Here is a 21385-nt window from a genome sequence, read left to right as displayed (position 1 = left end):
CAGATGGAACAGTGTCTGCACTGTTCAAAAAAGAAGCTAGATTTGGGAAATACCTTTGCTGTGAATGATTGAATCCTACTGACTCATCCTATCATTTTCGAATCAACATGAATAAAATACAGACACTAGAAAAAGAAATTAAAGGATTAAACCAGAATGAAAAACATAATGCATTCATTTTATTTCTTCATTAATACAAAAGTCTTTATTTTAAAATCAGAAAAAAAAATCTAAAATTTCTTTGAGAGCAGGGATATTTCTTCTCTGGGTTTTTGTTCATAAAATTCGGATTAATTCTTACAAAGTTCCACTTGGGTAACAGTTTTGAATTTCCTTAAGTTCTTCCATTATCTTTCCTTTCCTTCCCTCTCTAGCTGTAAATAAAAATTACTTTGGTGCTTATTACCAGGCAGAGATTTAGTAGTCAAGCCTAATTACTACTTTCATTTATAAACTTTTAAAATATTACTGGATTCCATGCTGCATGAACTCATATGTTAACATGCAACTTGAATAACTGGGAAAGGAGAGTGTTAAGATAGAACACATAATTTTTTGAATGGTCTTTTAGCATTTTAGCTAAAATGGAAAGTGATCCAACTCCCCTACCTATTAAATCAAATCTTTAAATTACTTTTAAGTAGATTTTCTAAAGTTAGCCTAATATTTCTCTACTTTGCAGACAGATTGTAGATGATAACATGTATGTGAGAAAGGACAGTAACAACCTGTCAGAAGACATTAATATTGAATTGATTCCCAGCTCAAGAATCCCTAGAAAAATCCCTTTGTTTCTCCATGCTTCTTCATTCCCTAGTTTCCAGAAGGAGCACGTTTAGTGTGTGGTGCTCATTTACCAAGGCAGCAGAAACAATGGTGAGACCTTTCTTAAAACACACCTTTAAGCTGAGACCCATTTACATGCTGTAAAATAGTACAGCAATAAAATACAAAAATAAAATACAAATATTCTTACTGCTTTAAATTTAAAATGAATTAATTGCTTTTAATAAAAAAGCTGAGAATTGAATACTAGAAAGTCAATTTATGGGAACATTAGAAACACATCAGCAATTTCCTCAAAAGAAAAAAAAAAGCTGTACTCAGGTAAGATATGTGATAGGTGATATTTGGAATTATTATTTTTTTTTAAATTAACAAACTTCCTGACACTTTACTTTTTGAAAACTACCATAAATACCAGTGTAATGCTAGTCTAAACACTAATGCTTGTTAGAGTTAAAAAAGTCATGTAAACAAATATTGGCCCTTTTTCCTGAAGCTTTCCATGCCAGTGCCTGCTACAGTTTGAGTCTTGTGGAGACATTTCATGCAAAATGTTTAAACTGTTCCTGAAAAAGGCAACTCTGATGATTTCTTATGGAGAATCACTAGCAATTTCACACTTTGAAGCAGAAATTTAATGAGAAAATAGCTTTTTGTTTGTCACTGGAACTGAATTCCAATCTGATGAACAAGCCTCTGAAAAACTGGCAGCTTGTTTAGAGTTCAAACACCCTGCTAGAGGATGCTCTTCTTTTCCTCAGGGATTCAGTCTGCAGTGAGCCTGCACAATTCAAATTGCAGTTTCCTCTGAGCAGCAGTGCTGGGGCTGGAAGTGGAAAATCTGCTGGGTTTGGTTTTATAGTGCTCTTCCTGCATCTGCCCAGGGCACATGGAAAAGCCCAGGCTGAGGCAGAAGGAATGTTCTGGGACACACAGGCTCAGTAAGAAGACAGGAGGTGGATTCTGATGCAAAGGTCTGGGAGAGGAATGTTTGAAGAGTCTGACAAGCAAGCAGGAGCTTGAAGGAAAATCAGCAGGGGCTGGAAATATGTGGGATTAAAAGGTGGCAGTGAAAGGGCAGGATATGCTGATGACCTAGAATGTAAAATAGGGCTGTTTGGACCAGTAAACTGGGATTAATGAGGGAAGTCTAAGTGCTGGAAACTGGGATGAAAACTAGGAACAGAGGAGAAGCAGAGGTAGAAGAACAGATTTGGAGAAAAAGAAAAAAAAAAAAAAGAAATATCTCTACCATGAAGAACACATTCAGAAAAGTGAAAGTACAAATGAAAAAATGTCTCACTATCTGGTTGAAGCTCATTTTCTGAGCTCAGTCTTTTCCACCTTCAGTACCTGCCATCAGATGGATATGTGTATGTCTGACAATTTAGTAAAGACATGATGCATCATTTGCTAGGGGGCAACGATCTGTGTTATGATGTGATGGGAAGAAAATCTACCCTAAATTCCGATGTTTACAGATATATGTTCACACATGATAAAGGAACAGCGTAAAAAATTGGAAAGTGAGGCATTCAAAAGCTAAGATTAATCCTAAATGGAAGCTCTTTCTGTTGCCTCATCCCTCCCTTTATTCATTTTCATTTTCATACATGCACAATTATTGTAGTACAGTCTTTAAACTGAGTGAGTGCTTTCCTTTGGGGAGGAATCCAGCTTTTACAGCAAAAATCAGACTGATACTGGAAATTAATTCAACTCAGAGAGTGGAGGATACTGTTGGTTGTAGAACTTCTGCAATATTTGTTGCAGCAACTACATGGTTGTGAATGAGGCAGGAGAACGCTTAAAGGAGAGGAAAAAACAAGTTAACCTAGCTGAAGGAAACTGTTGTTGCTGCCCAGGTTGGATCCCATCCTGCCTCTTGCCCAGGCATCCCATGGAAAGTCAGTTAAATAAAGTTTTCACAAATGGGCCTCATTTTCTGGATGTCCAAAGGAAGACTTTGAAGTCGGGTTGCAGAGGTTCTGAGCCCTCACAGCTACAAGTGAAGTCAGCAGGGCTGGTGTTTGGAAGTGCTCTGAAGAATAAAGTACTGCCTGTTTCAAACTGGCAAAGGAGAGTTTACCAAAAGTTTTCCTCGTTCTGTCTCCATTTGCTACCCATTTATAATAGTATCCTTTATTTTTTGGTTAGAGTCTGAAAGGGAAGCATTTAGATGCTCTAAAGAGGTTTACCACAGAAATGCTGGTGAGGAAATTAAAAAAATATCTTCTCAGAATAATGTTACAGCAAGGTTCAATAATTAGAAGAAATGGACATGGTCACTGTACTGGGATGAGAGAAAATAAGGGATGCTGGCACTGTGAACTCAATCTGTCATTTGCATTGTATAAAGCTGGAACTGTGTAAACTGCAGAGTTGTGGAAACAAAAAAAAAAGAACTCTGGAAACAATTATTTTTTTGTACAAATAAAGACAGTATCACAAAGTAAACTAGCAGTTCTGATTTTTTCTAGACAGCCTTTGTTCTGACAGTTCCCTTAACTTTGAAAGCTTGGCTTTACAGCTTTGATACAACTTTTAAACCAAGTGTATGTTTGTATGCATGATACTTGACTTCGTGGATTTCATTACTGGGTGAAGCAAACCCTTGCATTTCCTCTTACATGAGAAGCCTTGAGCCAAAATAAGGATTCATTTCTAGGGTGTACAAATGCCTTTGCATTTTTTGTGGCAAGCTGCCTGATCCGTCAGTCTCTTTGAAACTTCTGTTACTGAATTCATCCTGTAAGAAACTGTAGCCACTGAGGTTTTGATGTGAAACTCTTACACAGACTTAACATGCCCACCAAATTTCAGCTAACAATTTCTTTTTTTGAAGTGCTTTCCTTAGTCTGTATTTGTTGTGTTTTTCAGTGCTGACATCTAAAACCAAAAAATCAATACATTCTTTCTTCTTTTGATTGTTTGTTTGTTTGTTTGTTTTTAACAGATCTGATTGTGGTAGTAGCCTCAATTATTGTTCTGAGCATAGGATCTAATGGGCAGGTGTTTGCCACCTCGGCAATAAGGTATGTTCTCCTGTGGCTGCAGCTCTTCACTACCACAGAGGTTATTAGATGTATACCTGATTGCCTAATTCCCAATTTAGCTGCATGTCTGATTTTCCTAATGCAGGAAAAGTTACTCTACTGAAGCACTGGGCAGTGGAGGACTGGGTGCTGTTGTGCTTGGTCACTGATTGGGAAAGGAGTGCAGGAACAAATGAAAAATGGTGGGAATGCTGAAGCCAAGTGGAAAAAACAAAATGTGTCCTATTTAAAACATCAAACAACTCTCTCTCTGAGACAAGAGAATATTACAGAACGTGGGTTTATTTAAGAAGTAATCCAGACAGCACTTAACTCTGTGCTTTTTCAGTATGAGTAATTACTTTGTTTAAAGAGTAATTATGCTTTGGTGGATTTGTTTGGCACGAGTAACTCACACTGTACATGAACCAGAAACATTTGATGTCCACAGTGTTTGTTCAGCTTGCATCAAGTACTGCAGGCTTGTTTTGGGAGGTAAAGTGGGTAAACAGAAGAAAAGAATGATGAGCAGTAGGTGTACTTCCCACTCCTAACCTAACTTCCAAGATGTGCTGCATGTTCTGTCACAAGCCTCCGCTTCCCAGTGCAGTGGAATCACTGGGAAGTGGGAATGGCCAGTACTGTCTAAACTGTCCAGCTGTGTAGACAAACACTGGGGGGACCTACATGTACAGTGTTTTTAAGATAACTCTTACCATAGAACATTCATCCTTTCCTGAGGGTAAAGACTCCACACAGGCAGCAGGAATGTGATTATTGGCTCATACAGGAAAAGAGGAAGGTGCATATGAAAATTCCAAAGGTTGGGGATTTTTAATTTAGCTAGAAGTGTAGGAAAGACTTCAATGAAAAGGCCCTCTGTGTGTTTGTATTTGAGCCTGGTGGGTTTTGGGCTCAGTGCAGCCTTTCCCAGTGTTAAGCTCCAAAGTCCTACACTTCAGAACCTTAACCCACATCCCTGGAGTGTTATCATTGTTCCTCTGAAAAACCAGTAGGGTCAGGCAAGTCTGAATTAAAAAGCAAAACCTACATTCACAACAAAATTTTAAGGATTGCTAAAAAGAGCTAAAAATACTTCCAGTGAAAAATTTTCAGGTAGATGAATTCAGCATCCATCCTTTCCTGCTCTTCACTGGTTTGTTTCAGGGATAAGACAGTAAGATGACTATAGGCAAACAAAATTCATTGTCAAAAGGGCAAATGAAATGTTTCCATAGAAGAAAATTGTGCTGAAGAACCATACTGATAACTGTTTCTCATTAGTTGAAATATTTGGAGCTTATGATTGATTCAGTTATTCTCCTAAAAACACATAGGACTCTATATATTTCTATATATTTTCTATAAATCAGATAGATTTCAATAACTCACACAACAAGGATTTCCGTAATGCCATGTTTGATTCATATTCTGCTTTGGGCAAATAGAGAAAAAAGTTTGCTCATATTTATGTTAGCAAAGTTTGAAGCATTGGTTTTCCTTGGAAAGGAGGCATTTGAGAATCAGAATCATACAAAATACACAAGTTTCCCCTGATTTTGTTTGGTTTTCCATTAAATAATTGTTTTCATAGCCAGTATTACTGAACAAATTTGACTGTAATGAAATGTGATCTAAACATAGAGATGCCTGAAGCCTGGGCAGGGCAGTACTATCACAGTTCTTTAACATGGCAGAGTGTTAGTGGATATAATCAATTGTGGGTGGATGAGGCAGTATTGTCCTCAAGCATTTTTACTGATTTATTGTGTTTATTTTAATGCTTCACTTTCCTTACAGGGGGATCCGCTTTCTCCAGATCCTTTGGATGCTTCACGTTGACCGCCAGGGGGGCACCTGGAGACTCCTGGGGTCAGTGGTTTTCATCCATCGACAGGTACCTGGCCTTTAAACATCCCCTGCATTTTGGTGACTTCAGTAAATTCTCTCTGTGGGCTTCAGATCATACCCTGGTTTAAATGAACTGTTACATTGCAAGAGAAAGAAATGCTCTAAAAGTCCATCGTGTGTTTCTTTCTCCTTTTAAAATGGGAAACTATTCTTTGCTAGGGCGGTGGCTGACAGGGTATAAACACCAGTGTTTGGGTTTTTAATTAACTGTTGTACCCTTTGGTGTTATCCCTCAATGTCATTCATTAAATGCAGTTTTGTGGGCTGCCTTTCGTACTACAAATACTCTCCACTATCTCCACAGAAGATGTGTTCCTAACGTGGTTGTTCTGTGGAAAACCAAACACTGGTGGAAAAGCCTTGCTAGAAGAAGTCAATTATTTAAACAATTCTGTTTTGTTCTCCTTGAATACAGAGTTTTCTAATTTGTTCTTTAAATAAAAAATATGGACTATGTTATGATCCTTTGTAGGAAAAGTTATTTTTTCAAGGGTGTGCTCACAGAGGCAAACCTGGCTATATATAGTTTCATGTCTGCTAAAACTTTGAAACAATTTTTCTGTGTGAAAGCTCATTAAGCAGGAAGAGTTTAAACGTTTTTCTGCAGACTTTGAAATGTTTCTAACTGAAGGCTTCTTTTTGAGTCTTCATGGAATCTTGTTATGATTAGCTTTATCAATATAACAGAAATTTATATCATTAGCCTTCAAATCTTGCATCTCATGCCACACTGTGGAGGGCTAATACTCCGCTGTCAATCTCCACATCACACTTGTAAGGGTGGTTAACTCATTCTTGTGAGTGTAGATGTGTTCTCCACATATTGACAAACAGTTACAGATTTCCACACAGACATCTTTTAATTTTGTATTCAGAAAACTGGTTTTCTGGGACAGAAAGTGGGATGCACTTAATCCAAGCAATTAATTTAATACCAAAAGTTAATTTTCTTCCTTTTGGTTTTTTTCCCCCAGTACAGTAAGAACTTTTATGTCATGATGGCTGTGCAGAAGTGATGCACACCAAAGTGCTGTGGGATAAAGCCTCCTTTCATACTGTACAACAGGATGACTTTTAATGCTCCAAGTCTGTGTGGTCTTCATTTATTATGCTTGCTTTGCCTGGGTATCTTGCTAGGGCAGAGCTGATATCCAAATAACTTTCTCAACATTTGGTACCCTTACAGACAGAGCTGTTTGAGAACATTTTTTCCTGTGGGTGTTCAGAGTTTTAGTCAAGAATCAGGAAATACTATCTCCAAAATACAACACTTGAATCTTATGTGTCACAAGCATAAGTTCAATGATTTAAAAGGAAAAACAAAAATCCTTGGAAAAGTGAATTTATGAGTAAACACACCTGAAGTTCTGCTTATCCAAAGACGTGATTATGGTGATAAATAAAACTCCACAGATCCGTAGTACTTATCCAAGCAGATCACCCACTAATACGTTAAGGAAAAAAGTACCAAGCACACAGTTCTGTATTGACATTGGACAAGTGCAGCTGAAACCCTAACACGGTACCAAACGGAAGGAAAAATGGAACCTTTATTCCTGTCCAGAGTCTGAAAGAAATACTTGTTTAAAAATAAGAAACCAAAACCAAAACAAAAACACCTCAGCTGCTTTTTCTTCACTGGCAGAGTACAAAGTCCTCATCTATTTTTTTTTTGTGTTTGATACTCTTTCAGAAAAAATGGGCCCCTAAACCCTTAAGCAATGTGAGAAAATAAATTCACATCTTGGTGCCCTGTGAAAATAGCAAGCACTTGTATCTCCATGGCCCCAGAAGTGCTTACTAAAGTTGTCACCAACGATTTCCATGTGTTTTGGAATTTACATATATCTCTATTAGCTCACTCATGCCTGGTTTGGCTGGGATGCTCTTCTATTTTCAGCAGGTTGAGCTTATATACCAGCATTTCTTGCCAAAGACAACAAAACATGAGTCAGTATCACATGTGGTGGTGGAAAGCCATGGAGAAGTCCTGCAGCTTACTGAAAAACTTAGTTAGCAACTCTAGCTGCAGCTTGTGAGCCTCTAGGTTGGTTTTACTCCTTCCTCACCTTGCTTTGTGAGGTCTTCTACTGCTCTTAGGACAGGAAGAATTCTTGTATTTTTTCCAAGTGCTGAACTTTGTACTGTGTGGTCCTTATTTCAACTGAAAATGGAGATCTAGCTGAGTTTAAAAAATGTGCTGACTCAACTCTCTCAGGATTCAAATGCATCTTTGTGCATTTGTTGTTCTTGCTGTTTCCCCGTGTGTGTGTGTATCTGAAAGTCCCTGCTGCAAAGAGCCACTTGTTTTGGGCAGCACTCTTTATTCTTAAGCTCTTACGTAATAAAACCCACATAAATGTGTCATTTTAAGGCCTGATGCCTGCAGAATGCTCTTTGCTTTATGATCATGTCTCTTGAAGCATGTGTTATTTTAAAAGCTTCTGACTCCTTAAATCCAGTAGGCATGAGATTGCTGCCATTATTCTTAATAATTAAATATAGTCTCTCTATATACATGGAACATGGATTGGTGACATTTAGAGTAAGTCCAAGGCAGTTGCATTTTCATCTGGCTTTTACTTGAAAAGAATTCTATCTTTAGATGAGCAGTACTGGAGCTGAGAGGTGCCAGTGGTGAAATAACCTCAGTAGTTCTGTTGATATTTCTGCCACTTTGAAAGGATTTCGTAAGACTGATATTTTCCTGCCTGCTTTCCAAACAGCCAGCACTTAAACAAGAATTATTCCAATTATCATCCACAAATAGTCAATTGTGTATGTTAACACAAGGAGCTTTTCAAAGCAGGTCATATCTACAAGTACACAGTGCAGCATTGCCATGAGATAAAGATGAGAATATAAAGGTGACCAGCAGAGAAACTACTGAAACCCCAGGGCTTATTTCCTTTATCAGCTGCCTTGTTTAGCAAACAGGCCTGCAAAATGTTAAGGCTTAAATTAAAAGGCTTGTCCATGGGCAAGATGAAATATTATCAAAATTCATTATTTAGGTCATCATTAAACGATTAGAGGAAAAACACCCATTTTTCTTTGTGCCAAGATCACTTAAAGATTTCCTGAACCTAGATTTTAATTAGTGCTCTAGGAGAGTGAGGGATGTTTATAGTTCCTGCTGCTGAATGTTGGTCCTTGATACCAGGGCTACCTTTCCCCAGGAAGCTCTTACAAGGAAAGGAAAAGAGAGAAAGAAAGAGAGAAAGAAAGAGAGAAAGAAAGAGAGAAAGAAAGAGAGAAAGAAAGAGAGAAAGAAAGAGAGAAAGAAAGAGAGAAAGAAAGAGAGAAAGAGAGAAAGAGAGAAAGAGAGAAAGAAAGAAAGAAAGAAAGAAAGAAAGAAAGAAAGAAAGAAAGAAAGAAAAGAGAAAATCTGAAGTAAGTTTGATGATAAAATCGAACCTTCCCTTACAAACAGTTTAAGAAATGTGGGTAGAGTATTGCAGAAAATCTGTGAAAACCTGACATACTTTAAAAGTAAGGGCAATCCTTCCTATTCAGGTTTTAATTTTAAATGTATCATATGGCAGTGCTTTGATTCCCTTATTGGCTGGGATCCAAGGAAAGAGAAATGACTGTCAAGAGCTTAAGGAAGATGCCAATCAAGACGTAGCACAACAATGTTTCATGTTAAAGATGGGCAAATATGTGCAAAGAAAATAAAGGAATAATGCATCTAAACTTTAAGTAATTAAAAGAAGCTGTTTTCCCTCATAACTAGTTATTGGACTTCCCGGGGGGGCAGGTGGATGTCTCATTTAGCACTGCTTTTAAAAGCTTTATGTATTTTTGCATTTGTGACACCATACATTTTTAAATGCACCAGCACTTTCTTTTTTCCTGAAGACTGTGAGAAGCTAAGTCACAGCAGGTGACTTATCTAAGTCATAGCAGGTCTGACACAACTTTCTTGCCCAAAAATCTTTAGAGAAAATGGTATATTCACAAGGACTGTACCATGCCCTCACAAAAGTCTGCCCCAGCCTTGTTTTTCAGGACCAAAACCCTGACATATTTTATCTTAAGATTTTATCTTAACATGAAACTGTTGAGACATCACTATTCAGTCTTGAGCAATCTAAACATCAGATACACAGGTTCATTACTCAGATATGGCCATAATCACAAGACATGCCTGTTATTTCTGTGTGCAGTTCAGCAAGGGCATTTCTAAAGCTGCTTTGCTATTTTAAAAATGTTTAGATAATTAATGTTTTGAGTAGACAGTTAAGTGGAATGATTCCCATTCCATAATTAGGAAAGATGTCCTACTCTACATTTAGCTGTCCCAAGGATCTTGGATAAATGATGGCTTTTTGACCTATTTAGCATGGTATGCATAAAACCTAAGTCAATGTTTTAGCTGTTTTACTGGAGGCAGATTTTGTACCTGTAATATAACATATTGATTTTTCTACTGTGGTGCAAAACCCCCCACATATATTTGCAAAGTTTGACAATGATAGAATATATGTATATGATGAAAACCTTATATGCTTGTTTGCTTTCTCTTTTAAAAGGAACTCATAACCACGCTGTACATTGGATTCTTGGGATTAATTTTTTCATCCTACTTTGTTTATCTTGCCAAGAAGGATGCAGTTGATGAGGATGGAAAGACAGGTTTCTCCAACTATGCTGATGCTCTTTGGTGGGGTGTGGTAAGTCCTCACCAACAAAATGTGTGTGCCAACAGGGCATAAGGTTTTTTGTTCAAGCTGTGATATTTTTAGAAAAATCTGGCATTTCTTTCTTTGCAGAATGTATTTCTGTAGGGAAGCTTGACAACCTCTTAGGAGGGATACAAGAAAGAATATAATAAATACAATTAAATTCTTGGGGTATTAAATTTTATTGTGAAAGCAGGTTAGCAAGTTCTTAGCAAAGGACACTGAATGTTTACAGATATGGAAAGTCCACATCTCAAAAAGAGTAGAAATTCCCTTCAAAACCTGTACCACTTCCTTTAAACTCTGCTTAGTTACCTGCGAAAGGTACATAACTTAAAAGGATACTATATGTGAAAGTTGGGTTAGTGACTCTGGTTTTTTGATCTTTTTGTGTAAAACTCACGCTCTCAGTAGTAATTCAGACCTTGATGCAAGTTACAGGTTCCTGTTTTTTGGTTTTTATCTTTAACTTAGATGCTGGATAAGCCTCTACTTCAGTGAAGTGCACAGAAATACAGACTATATTACATGTACCCTCAGTCATCACCCTTTAAGTGGTTCACTATAAAAATATTTTGAACACTAAATTCCTTTCACTATGTTGTCAAGTATTCATTTCATCTGCAGAGCATCACCTATGGCTGTGCTAAAAACAATACAAACCCAGAAGAATCTAGTGAAAAAAGGAAAATCCACGCAATGGCCAGATGGACCTGATGATCTAAGGTGCTGGGAAGCAATGAAATCATGAACCAACCCATAGAGCAATCACTTGTGAAAGTCCTCAATGGACGTGGGATAAAATTTTAAGAATATAAAACCTCATGGTTATAGGTGTGAGGCAACCTGTAGCTAATGGTGGGAAATAATGAGTGTCTCAGAAGCACAGATTGTGCTGCATTTTAAAAGGAAAACAATCAGGGTGTAATTGGAAGATACCCCATGCCAGCTTTAAGAGAACAAACCAGGACTCTTATTGTCACTTATTCTTCCATTATTTGAGCAGTTCACCTCAAACACCAGTGGATCACTTGTAGCATCCAGTTCTATCCATGTATATTCATGCACAGCTTATTCCTGCATGTGATAAAAATTCCATGTGAACCCAGTGTACTTTTTCTACTTATTTTTATTTTTATTTCTATTTCTATTTCTATTTTCTCTAGTTTTCCAGAGCTTGCTTCATTAGTTCCATTGAATATTTAGGTATGAATTACAAAATGCTTCTAAACACTGGAAGCTATGGCATTGATATGAGTAAAGAGTAAAAAGATTAAGGTTAAAAAAGTTGGAGTGTGTTTATACAAGAGTATTTTGGACTTCAGGAATTTAAAAGGAGTCATAAAGACGAACAGAGAAGTTTAAAATGCACATTACCTTGTTGGGATAGATGACTTGGGATCTGTGTTTCCAAGTGTGTGGATGGGACATGCAAAGTGTTCAGTGGGTTTTGTTATTTTCCAAAACTTGACTTGCTCTGTGTAGCAGCAAGATAAAATCAGCTCCTCTTTCTCTGGCTGTGTGAGGAACACTGTTCAAATTGTTGTTTAAGCTTTTCAGGCATCTAGGCCTCCTCAGCATTTAGTGAGTCACGGTGCAGGTGCAGTTCACAGCTGGGAACAGGAACAAAGGACAAAGTGAATCAGTTTCTTTTTCTTTTCAAATCTCCTGGAACATAGAAACACAGATGTGGAGTTACTAGGGAGTGAAATTTGATTTTTACTTTTGCCTTTCAAAACTGAGCCATTGGGAAAAAAAAAAAAAATCTTGGTAACAAGTATCTGAAAGTCTTACATGTCTGAAAAAAACCACAGAGTCTATTATGGGCAACGTTTTGGTTTGGGGAGAAAGTGCAAGCTTGCTGAACTTGATACAAATGACCTGAAAGGTTTAAATACAGAGAAAAGAGAAAATAAAGAACAAATGAGAGTTGGAATTAAATGCTAACTACATTCACCTGCTTCAGTTAAATGCTAGGTTTTTTCTCCTAGGTTTGGCAGGCAAACAGGTTAAACTGTGAAGACATACCAAAGACTTTGTGTGTTTTACATGAAGCCGTTCTCAGAAGCTGTAGCATGTAGGGCACGTGTAAACCACTTCCAGCAGCATGGTCAGTCTGCCAGAATTGCAACCCATGACACAGCAGTTTCCCTGTCCCTTTTGGGGATTGTTTCCTTGAGGAGAGAAGAGCACATAGGAGGCTTCTCTTCTGTTGGCCCTCCCTGCTTGCCTCTTGCTGCTTGTAATGCTTATTGATCTTGCTGCAAACTCAGCTATTCTGTACCACTGGGCTGGAGTAAAATACTTGCTCCAGTAAATTGGTGTTAACTGGCACAGGTACTTGGGATCAACTGCTCAGAATTTCCAGCAGTAAATTTCCATGCCAGAGGTAGCAGTTTGAACCCCTTTATAGTTAGTGTGTTTTTTGAGGTAGTTAGTTCTGACTCTTCACACCTGAGGACACCTGCCTGTCTTAAAACATCTGAGCAGCCCTGTTGACTGCTACTAAATCAGGGTTCTTCCCTTTTTGAGGTGTACACATGTGTGTTTAGAGCCTGTGCACACAGCTGGAATGTGCCATCATAAATCCGTGTTACAGGAGGTGTCATTTTCCAGAGCCCAGGTATTCAACATTCTCTGCTCAGAAATACTGATAACTTTGGGATGTACACGTAGAAAAAAAGTTCTGCTGTGATTAAGAAAGCCAGAGAATTACATTACTTATAATCCTTTCCATTTATTCAAAGTGCTAATTAGATTACTGAGAAGGAACCCTCTTAAGGTAGCCAGGGAAAAACTTTCTGAGACATGTTCAGGCACCTGCAGGAGTCTGCCAGCCAAACGCCTGCTGTGGAGATGGAAAATTCATTTTTTCTGTGGTTACAGCTTTCATGCTGTCTTCCATAGTAACACTAATGCAGCTCAACATTACTGCAGTTTGGTTTTAAGTCCTGTGTGCTGGAGAACTTAGAAAAAAAAATAACCAAACCCCCCCTCCCCCCCAAAAAAACCAAGAAGCCTTTCATAAGAAAAGAGAGGGGAAAAGGAAGGAAAAATCACAGACTTTGAGGGATCATCTGGGTGCACTGAGGAGCTGAAGTGCTGTTAAAGAAACAGAGCTTTAACTTCCTCCACTGCCCAGTAACATATGCTGCATTTCAAAGTTGAATTTTGGGGACTGGCAAACTCATGTGTTTGTCCTGCTTGTAGCACACAGCACCTGAGTCACTTGACCAGCCACATTAAATCTGGACAAACACCTGGCAAGGCAGAGCTCCTGCTGAGAGCAGTTTGCAGATCAAAAGAACAATATTCATTCAAGGATATAGATACTACAAAGTGGTCTTCATCAAGTGGAAAATTCGTGAAGAATAAACACAAATCTAACTGTTTTTTGGAACTTGGAAAAGCTAAGTTTGGTAGTAGTTGGTGATATTTTTCCCTGCAAATCTTTCTTCCAGCTCTGAGAGTAGGAGGAAATATATTCTTCCCATGCCTTTATTGCTTGATAGTTTCTTCTTAGAAGACTATTTTTGCATAACATCTAAGCATTTGTCAGCAAATTTTTCCATAAAAGGCAGCCTCTTTATAGTCAGTGTAAATTTGCATATTCTTTTAAGTCTGTTTTGGCTGTGTTTCTGCTACCATTCAAGGCGAAGTCAAGGGAGGGGAACTAGGTTTGGGGCTGGTGCTTCCAAATAAAAGTACATTTTTTCTATTTACAGTTCTCCCCAGCGGTTAGTATTGATGACAGAACTCTTCTGTTCCTCACCAGAAGCTTTTCACTTCTCAAGGGTCCAAGCCACGTTTCTCACACCATTTTATGGCAGCAGCAGAGCTCTGAGGATGCTGAAAACCCAACACTCCCATGGCCCAGGGTGTCTGTTTCAGACCATGGTCCTGCTATGACCATGGTGCCTGTCTGGTGTGATTCCCGTGGCGTGCTGTGGGTCCCTGCTTTGGGATCAGCTGATTATCCCCTTCCGTTGGGAAGCAGGGGGTCCTTGTTCCATCACAAACCTTTCTGATGGACCAGCCTCCACCTGGACCCTGTTTTCCCCCTGCACCAGGTCCTTCCTGACCTCTGGCTCATAATGAATTCTTTTCCATCCTGCTGGGGCTCTTCAGGAATAGCCCCAAACCTCTGTCCCGATTAGGTCCTCCTACCTCTGGGGCTTTTCAGGGCTGGCCTGCCACCTCCACAGCAAGTCCCTGTAGAGCCAAGTCCCTACAGATGCCAGACCTGAGGGCACTAATTGGCCTAATGACCCTGCCCAGCATGACCTCACTGGTGATGCTCCAGGCACACCCAGGGGCAATATTTAAGCACAGGAGAGATGGACTCTAGCTCAGCTGCAGCTGATGGACTCCCTTGATCCTGATTTCCACCCATGGGATGATGCCCTGCTATTGGCCCCTCCCTGTGGACTTCTGTGCTGACCACTGCTCTCGATCCTAATCCTGACCTGTGACTTGCTGCCAGACCTGCCTCGCTGTTGTGCTGCTGCATTATAATCCAGGCTCTTGGGTGGGCCTGGCTGCACTTTCTGCTTCTGTTTTGCTTGGAAGGGACTGTGGCCTGTCTGGAGAGGTGCTGCCCTGCTGGCTCTGTTGTCTCCTTTGACTGTGGGCCCCTTGTCCCTTAGGGAGTACCTGGTCCTGATAAGCAGTGATCAGATCCTTGTTCAAGTTCAGTTCAAGCACCTTGTGGCTTAAACACAATTTTGGGTGGCCAGGTCCTGTATTTGTGGGAAAGGAAGAAAGCTAAGCACAGGGCCCAGCTGTGTTCAGGTCTAGCTCTACTGGCAGGTTGACTTTGGGAGAGAACTCATCCTGGAGTGGTTGTGTGTTCCTCCTCTTGCTGTGAGGATTCAGCTGGGATGGGTGAGTTCTGTCCCTTTTCACTCCTGTCAGCACAGGTTTCCTTATCCCCACATCCAAACACTGTTGATTCACTCCTGTCTCATGATACTTTGCTAATTTTTTTCCCTTTCATTCTTTTGGTTTTTTGTGCTTTTTGGAGAGATAAATGTGCCCCATTGCACTGAAACAGGTGTTTGTTTCTGGCCTAGGTAACAGTCACAACAATCGGCTATGGAGACAAAGTTCCCCAGACGTGGATTGGGAAGACAATAGCTTCCTGCTTCTCAGTATTTGCCATCTCCTTCTTTGCCCTGCCAGCCGTACGTAGAACTTGAATCCCTTCGTTAAAGGCGTGTCCACCTCTGTGAATGCCTCTGGCTCCTGTAACCTGTGGACCACAGCAATAAACACATGCTATTTATTGAAGTTACACGATTCCGCTGTTGATCTGCTCAGTTTCAGATTTTTTTGTTGGAATAAATAGAACTCTGTCACTGTAGACATTGCAAAATTAATTTTATAAAGTCTTTTATTAAATGTCTGTTTATTCTATATGCTGAGTATTTGATTTAGGTATGTGAAGTCATATACAAGTCTGACTAGTAACTTTGGTTGTATTTAGGGTATTCTGGGGTCTGGTTTTGCCCTGAAGGTACAGCAGAAGCAACGTCAGAAGCATTTCAATAGACAAATCCCAGCTGCAGCTTCCCTAATTCAGGTAAGGCCACGACAGTAAAATACCTCAGAGTTTATTGGAGAGAGAGTGTGGCCTGGAAGTTCAAGTATTGAGAATCACCATTCCTAAATTTATTATAGATCTATAACTTGTGTTTAACCACTTTGCCATTTTGATCCACATCAGACAGTAGAGAAAATGAGATAATTGCCTCTCCCTTTCTGGAAGCTGCACTATACCTGATATTTATAGGCATAATGACACTAACTGGATGCAGTGAGTATATGTAGTGAAATATTAAAAAAAACCGCCAAAAAAACAAAAAAACCCCAACTTCATTATAATATTTAATTCATAAGTTCCTTTTCATATTCTTTTAGGTCCTGTGCATCTGCCAGATCCTGAGGTGATGAATGTGTGTACAAATACATGAAAAAACACACCTGTTTTTTGAAAAATCTCCCAGCGTAACATTCCATACAATAATATAAAGAATTAAATAGCACAGTGCACAAACATTCAATGTGGCACAGTGCAGAAAAAGGAAACTGCAGCATTCAGAGGGGGATTCACTTTTATGAGGGTCGAGTTGGATTTATTTATTTATTTTTCCTGTGGGCAGGGTTTGATCCCAGCTCGTGGGGGGAGCACTCCAAGAGCACACTGAAGATTTCTGTGTGATGTGTGTTCATGTCCTGGTGCAAACTGCATCCACCACGGCTATATTTTGTCAGGAATGGTGTTTACCTGGACTGAGGGGTTTGTTGTCAGTTGGATTTGCTGCAAAATTTGCCGTGCAGAAGCCCATTGACTGCTCCTCCAGTGAGGTTCTTTGGGTTTCTTTACAGACCCTGTGGCGCTGCTACGCAGCCGAGAAATCCTGCACCTCCACAGCCACCTGGAAGATCTATGTGACAGCTCCCGTGCAAAATCCCAAAAAGTCTCCAGCGCCATCTAGTCCCGGTCTGAGAAAACAGGTGACAGCACTGGCAGGGTTCGCTCTCTGCTTGCTTTTCACTTTAAATTATAATTAACTTGCCAGGAGCCTCGTGAAGCGCCTGAGCAATCTGGACACCCGAAATACGGTTGTTTTCCTCCTGCCACAGCACGATTAGTTTTGTTTTCCTTAAAATATTCTTGAGGAACAAATGTCTTCTAACTAAATTTGCCTTGTTGGTCAGACAGGTACCAACTCTCTATTGTTTTATCCCCTTTGGAGTCTCCTATTTTCTCAGAGCACAAGGCAATGGTGCCACTTTCCCATTTTGCATTCATTTTTCAAAGTAGTTCATACAGGAAGAAGGAGAAAGCCGGTTTAAAAATTTATGTTCACATTTAACCTATGGCTGACAGCAGCTTCTCTTCTCTGAAGTACTCCATGCTGCTTTTATCTCTTTAGAAATGAAGACAAATCCCTGAGTTGTGGGTGCAGGAAAGTGGAACAGTGTCTGGCTACAAAGGTGACATGGCCCAAACACAGTTCTGTGGTATCAATGCCAAGCTTTCCAGCAGGCAGAGGTCTGCAGCAGATCGAGCTCAGGGACCCAGTGTTTCCCAAATGATGGTCAAGGATTACCTTTAGGCAGTAGCATCCCACTGGTGCCTGTTTCCCAGGGAAAAAGGGCTGTGCAATTCCCCCTTGGCACATGGAGGATGCTGAAACAGCCTGATCTGTGTGCATGCCTGTGTTTTGGTGCTGGAGCAGTGTGACCTTGCTATGTCACAGCTGGAGACAGAAAAACCAGGAGGAAAGGGGTAAAGCTGAAGTTAAGACTCCTGTGTGTGTTGCTGAACAGCAAGCAATCCATGGTTGGAGAGATAGAAAAAAAGGTATTTTTCCCTCTGTTTTCTCTAGTGAGAGGGATTTCCATATATATATTTCCATAATATATTATTTATCTGAACCTCCCTGAGCCCGGCGAGCCCTCATTTAAGCACATAGTAATTGTTCTTTCACCTCTTACCAAAGGATCCTCTTCTCTTGTTCTTTCTTGGTCTGTAACTTCCTATTTTAAGGGCTCAAATATATATTGATCATTTTGTGCATGTTGTAGTATTTCGTTCTCCAGAGGATTCCTGGTTTTGTTTCCTGCTACAAGAGCCTGGAATCTTTGCTTTTAGAAGTATTTCGATGCATGTCAGTGCATCTACTGTCTGCAATAAATACCCATTTCTACCATTTTTTCCCCATTTAATTTTGAACATGCATTTGTTTAACTGCTGCAGAGCTGAACAGAAAAAGGAATTCCAAAAGTCTGATTGTAGACCATAACAAAGTAAGAATTGGCTTGGACTTAGATCAAGTAGCCTTGTGAATATACTGACCCTGCAGCTCTTTGTGTTGATCAAATCTTCATTTTTCTTTTTTAAGTACCAACTGCAGGGTGTTTATTAGGCTGTCTTTAGGCTTCAAAAATCAGGAGAACTGTTCGGAGGCTGGAGGAAGGATTTCTCTTCTCCTGAGGTGCCTTATTTAGCCTTTTTGGCAAAAGGTGAAGTTTTCTTTAGTTGAAGAGGCTGCACAGGGCCTAATTCGCAGTTCAAAGTCTCTGGTTATGTTTAATTAGAGCTTTAGAAAGATGTTCCAGACAAGGTGATAGATACTAAAGTCATTAGAATTTTGTATGGCTTGAGCTGCAGTCCCAATTTGAGAAATTTTACTAAAGACTTGATTTTTTGGAATGTTCTAGCTGCCTTCTGAGAATCAAATTCTTACCAGATTTTAGTTGATAATTCAGAATCAGACACTTTAAAACCATAAACAAAGGTTGCAACCCTTTCCCTGAATTTCAGTTCCAATCTTTAAATAAAAAATGTACGACCTCAAGTGAATTCACTGTATAGTGAAGCACACATGTGCATTTGTCTGTGTTTGAGAGCATCTTCTGATATCATTCCATTCCTACTCTCACAGGCCAGAAGATACAGAAGAAAAGGGAAGCTGGGCTGTGGGAATGGTTCTGCACCTGTAATAAACCCAGGAGAAAATTCCTTGTCTGTTCCCCAGATCACTTACGATCACATTGATGAACAAGAGGACAAAAAAGATGTGTCTTTCTACATTGATGAGCCCAGAGGTAATTTACTTAGGCTTGGTTTATCATTTTTCAAGAGACAATCTTACAAAGAATTGATGTGATGAAGAGAAAAGTTGTATGAAAAAACAATTCTAAGCAAATCAGTAAATCAAGATGCCTCCAACCAAGGATGGTTGCATAACAAAAATAGGGGGACACAAATTAAAGGAAGTCTTTAATTCATATGGTGAAAATATCAAAAGAGCTTTCTTTGTTCACCATCAATTAAAATGTTGGATGTATTGTTCATTTTTCTGTTTTGAATTATTTCAGAGGTAGATGGAAAGCTTCCTCAGATCTACCCTACCTTTAAACTTTAACTCCTTTTGCCTCTGAAGGAAGGAAAAATAAACCAGGAGAAATATTTCTACTTTTTTTTACAGCACCCTCTTAAACATTGTGCAAACAAATTGCGATAAGAAAAAACTATTTTTATGCCCACATCAACTAAGAGGTTTTGATAAGTGGGTTTTTTTCTCTTGCTTCATTTAAAATATTGTGTGTTTATATAAGTGATGGTTGTATTTCAACATGGAAACTGTCTGAATTTCATGCTGAGTTAAGATACTTGCTTTGTTTGCAAAATCCTTTTTTTAAAATTAAGTTTGTAATGGAAAAGTCCGTGTGAAATGGTATTGTTTACTATAAAAGATGTTTTTTTGGAAAGCTAATTTTTCCACTATTGCATGGATTTCCTTTGTCTGATGGGGTTGGGAATCTGTTCTGGATCTGCTACATCTTGAGCTAAAGGGGAGAATGTTTGCTCATAGTCTGTTCCATACCCGGAGGCACCGAAGCCTTGCCAAGGTTACTGAGGCATCCAGAGACACTGGCACTAATTTAAGGTGTGCTCTGGGGGGCTTTGGGTTAGACCTTCCTCTGTCTTTGATAAACCTGAGCACCAGCTCAGTATAAAACTGCTGCTCTCACATGACATTGAAGCTGACAGAAAGTGTCAGCCTAGACAGAGTGTGGCTGTGGTCTTGACATGAAGGTTTCTTCAATAAAAAGTACTTCAGGTATTTTTGCCCCCCAAGGGAACGTGTGGTGCCTTCTGAACTGGACACAGTCAAAGGTAGGAGTTCCACTGGCTTGCCCTGAATTTCCAGAGTTGGTGGATTGTCAGTGCCACCTGTGTCCTCCACTCTGGAGCAGTGGGATGTGGAATAGCAGGAACCTGGGAGCTGTGCCGTGGTGGGGCAACATCTGTAAGGGATAGGAACATCTGGCTCCCAGGATTTGGACAGACCTTCAAGACCTTGCATGCAACCTACAGCTGTGAAGTGCCAATGTGGAAGGCAGGGTTCTCCTGAGGGAGAGTTTTCATTGCCCCTCCTGTTCTTCCTTGTTACAATCTTGTGTGAATCTCTTACCTGTCACTTTGAGGTCAGGTTGCTTTGTTTTAACTGCTGTTTGGCATTTCCAGTGCTTTTAGGGTGCTGGGGGAGGGCATGAAGGGTATGATATTTATAACCAAAGTTTCTGCTTTAACTGCACGTCTCAGAATATTGTGTTCATTCTCAGCATGTTTATTGGACTGGAGCAGCTTCCCTTGCTGACCCTGTGACAGCAGATTTTGCTGAGTGTGTTTTGGTATTGTGATGTGATGGATGGAAGCAGCAAAGTGTTGTGCAACTGGTAGCAGTCCTGGAGGCCACTAAGATGGTGGGGACTCTGCTGGCTGTACTCGGGACTCTGCCAGTGCATGTTTGTTCACTAAGGGTGTGTTCTCTCAATGGTCATAGTTAATCTGAGCAAAGCTCTGTGTCCTAGGAAAGAGAGTGATAAGACAGGCCTGCATCTTTTCCTGCCTGACAGGAAAATGAAAGAATTTTCCCCACTTTTTCTGAAGATGTTTTCTTCTTGTACTTTCATTATAGCTGGCCTAATTTATTCTGAGAGACAGCCATGCATATTATTTCCTTACCAATTAAATTTTATCTATTTTTCATTTTCTGTCACTTTTTGCCTAAGCCAGTGTCAGGGTTAAATCACACTCAATTTGATTTTACTGATTCATTCCTTCTGTTGCAAAGCTTCCAGGAATGTAGCTGGCAAACTCAATTGCTCAATTGACTGAACATTCTTGACACCTCTCAAAAGTTTAAACCTGATTTCTCTCAGTGAAGTTCTCCTTGCCAGAATTAATAGGTTTCTATTCCTGGGAAGTGGAAGTACTGGGCTTCAAGCCTGTAAATGGGGGCATTTTTTTCCTGTCAAAAAAGCTGAAAGTAGAAAAGGCAAGAGAGAATCATAATTCAAAAAAGGTAATTGAAAGGGGCCATGCCAGCTTCTATTTGAGTGTTGCTATAGTGGAATATTTTATTCATTGCTGGTGGGGGCTGGATGTTT

General features: G+C 39.7%; 1 protein-coding gene across 1 annotated transcript in view; it reads left to right on the top strand.

Moving 5' to 3' along the window:
• The window catches only part of LOC121675588 (potassium voltage-gated channel subfamily KQT member 1-like), a gene marked incomplete at its 5' end in the record, with an annotated part of 80265 nt that overhangs the window by 31061 nt on the left and 27819 nt on the right, over positions 1-21385 (top strand). Inside the window, 7 exons of the mRNA XM_042051156.1 lie at positions 3743-3821; positions 5622-5718; positions 10268-10408; positions 15490-15600; positions 15903-15998; positions 16805-16933; positions 18871-19033. Coding sequence (XP_041907090.1) covers positions 3743-3821; positions 5622-5718; positions 10268-10408; positions 15490-15600; positions 15903-15998; positions 16805-16933; positions 18871-19033 — 816 coding nt within the window. The remainder of the gene's footprint in view (positions 1-3742; positions 3822-5621; positions 5719-10267; positions 10409-15489; positions 15601-15902; positions 15999-16804; positions 16934-18870; positions 19034-21385) is intronic.

This window comes from Corvus kubaryi, unplaced genomic scaffold (genome assembly GCF_017639235.1).
Source record: "Corvus kubaryi isolate FWS band 111438036 unplaced genomic scaffold, C.kubaryi_AGA036_p1.0 74, whole genome shotgun sequence".
NCBI classification, from domain to species: Eukaryota; Metazoa; Chordata; class Aves; order Passeriformes; family Corvidae; genus Corvus; species Corvus kubaryi.
The sequence above is the reverse complement of the archived record's forward strand: the minus strand, read 5'-3'. Positions and strand labels throughout refer to the sequence as shown.